The 2,096-nt window shown below is 54.3% G+C and overlaps 1 protein-coding gene across 1 annotated transcript in view; it reads left to right on the top strand.

Moving 5' to 3' along the window:
- Positions 1–2,096, top strand: part of GATAD2A (GATA zinc finger domain containing 2A) — a 32,848-nt gene that overhangs the window by 10,823 nt on the left and 19,929 nt on the right. The window contains exon 2 of the mRNA XM_017727501.1: positions 77–340. Within this exon, the coding sequence (XP_017582990.1) occupies positions 77–340 (264 nt within the window). The remainder of the gene's footprint in view (positions 1–76; positions 341–2,096) is intronic.

The following is a 2,096-nucleotide window of genomic DNA, read 5'->3' as shown; positions in this document are numbered from 1 at the left end:
CAGCATTTTTCCCAGCATTTTTCCCAGGATTCCCCCCCCCTTTTCCCGGGATGTTTAACCCTTTCCCGTCTCGCAGGCTCTCACCATGAGCGAGGACTCATGCCGCACCCGGAGCCAGAAGCGCGCCCTGGAGCGGGAATCGGAGCCGGACAATAAAAAACTCAGGATGGACAAAGGAATTCTGGGCTCGGAGCTCAATTCCGAGGGCGACATGAAAATCAAAGCGGATCCCGGAGCCGGGAAAATCCCGGGAATGCTGAAAAGTGGGGAAGTCAAAGCCACCATCAAAGTGGAGCTGCCGGCCGGGGATGAGCCCGTGGATATGAGCACATCCAAAGGGTGAGGATTCCTTGGAATTCCGGGAATTGTTGGCCTTGGGAAGGAGCTTGGAGCCCTTCTCATCCCGGTTTTTATTGGGATGTGGCTCGGGAAGGAGTTGGAATTCAGCTGGGGTGGTTTTGGGGAAGTTCTGCTTCCGAGATCCGGCAGATTCCCGGTTTTTCCTTTGGAAGCTGCCGTGGAAAAGTTGGGAAGAGAATGCCGTGGGATTGGGGAATGGTTCAGGTGGGAAAGGCCTGGAAGCTCATCCCATTCCATGGGCGATTCCCACTGATCCAGGCCCCATCCCAGCTGGATTTCCTTGGAGCTGCCGATGGAATTCCGGCAGGAAAAGGGGTTTGGGATTGGGAATTCCTCATTCCCGGCTCATTCCTGGCTCATTCCCAGCCCTTATCCCGGCCCAGCCAATCCCAGTTTTCCAGCTCCAGGAAAAATCCGGGAATGCTCCACCAGTGCCATTTCCATTGGAATTCCCTGGATTTGGAGATTCCCAGGCTCGCTGTGCCCTCTAGAGGACATTCCCTGATCCTTTGGAATTTTCCCTCTTTCCCACTCCTAAAATTCCTGCTCTGGGCCCTTTTCCCAACCCTGGGATTCCCTGGATGTCTCCAGAGGTTTTTCCTGCCCCTTCCCGTGATCCCTCTGGAATGATCCCAGCCGGAATTCCCAAATCCTGCTGATCCCAGTGGTTTTCCCTGGGAATGGAGCCGGGATTTATCCCAGGAATTCAGGTGGAAGGAGCAGCTCCGAGCCTGAGCGCTGAATCCCTGGAATACTGGCAGCATTCCATGGGATTGGGATGGATTTGCCCATCCGTGCTGAGGATTCCGGGATTCCCGGCGGGAAATGATCCAAAGGTTTCAGTGGGGGAGGAAAACGGCGCCAGAAAACCCTGGAATTGGGATGAGGGAATAAATGTGGAATGTTGGGAATTCCTTCGGATCCGGGGCGGGAAAAGCCACGAATTTCCAATATTTGGGATTCGGGAAGGAGATGGAAAAGGAAGAATGGGATTTTTCCTTTTGGGAATGAAGGAGGAGTGGGAAGGGCCCCGTTTTTCCCTGGATTTGGGGTGGGATGAGCCCTGGAAAGATTCCATGGAAAAGCTCCTGATGGGAAAGAATTCCCAATTTCCATGGAATTGGAGGATTTGAGGGACTTTTCCCACCCAAATCCCAGGATTGCTCTGTGGTTTTGGGACATTTTGGGAAGCAGGGATTGATCTGGGATTGTTCCCGATTGGAGAGATTTGGGATCAATCCCAGAATCCTGGGATGGTTTGGATTGGGAAGGATCCCAAAGTCATTCAATCCTTCTGGAAAAGGGCTGGAAAAGCAATGGAAAAGGGGCTGGAACAGGGATGGGAAAGGGGCTGGAAAAGGGTTGGAAAATGCCTGGCAAAGGGGTTGGAAAATGGGTTGGAAAAGCGTTGGGAAAGTGCTGGGAAAGGGGCTGGAATAGGGCTGGAAAAGCCCTGGGAAAGGGGCTGGAAAAGGGGTTGGAAAAGGGTCAGAAATGCCCTGGGAAAGCGCTGGAAAAGTGCTGGGACAGGGGCTGGAACTGGTTTGGAAAAGCCCTGGGAAAGCGCTGGAAAGGGGGGTTGGAAAAGGGATGGGAAAGCTCTGGAAAAGGGCTGGGAAAAGGCTGGGACAGGGCTGGGGACAGAGCTGGGACAGAGCTGGGACAGGGCTGGGACAGGGCTGGGACAGGGCTGGGACAGAGCTGAGGGCAGAGCTGAGGGCAGGGCTGAGGGCAGA

The sequence above is a fragment of the Corvus brachyrhynchos genome, unplaced genomic scaffold, assembly GCF_000691975.1.
Source record: "Corvus brachyrhynchos isolate BGI_N302 unplaced genomic scaffold, ASM69197v1 scaffold212, whole genome shotgun sequence".
NCBI classification, from domain to species: Eukaryota; Metazoa; Chordata; class Aves; order Passeriformes; family Corvidae; genus Corvus; species Corvus brachyrhynchos.
This window is presented reverse-complemented; position numbering and strand designations above follow the sequence as displayed.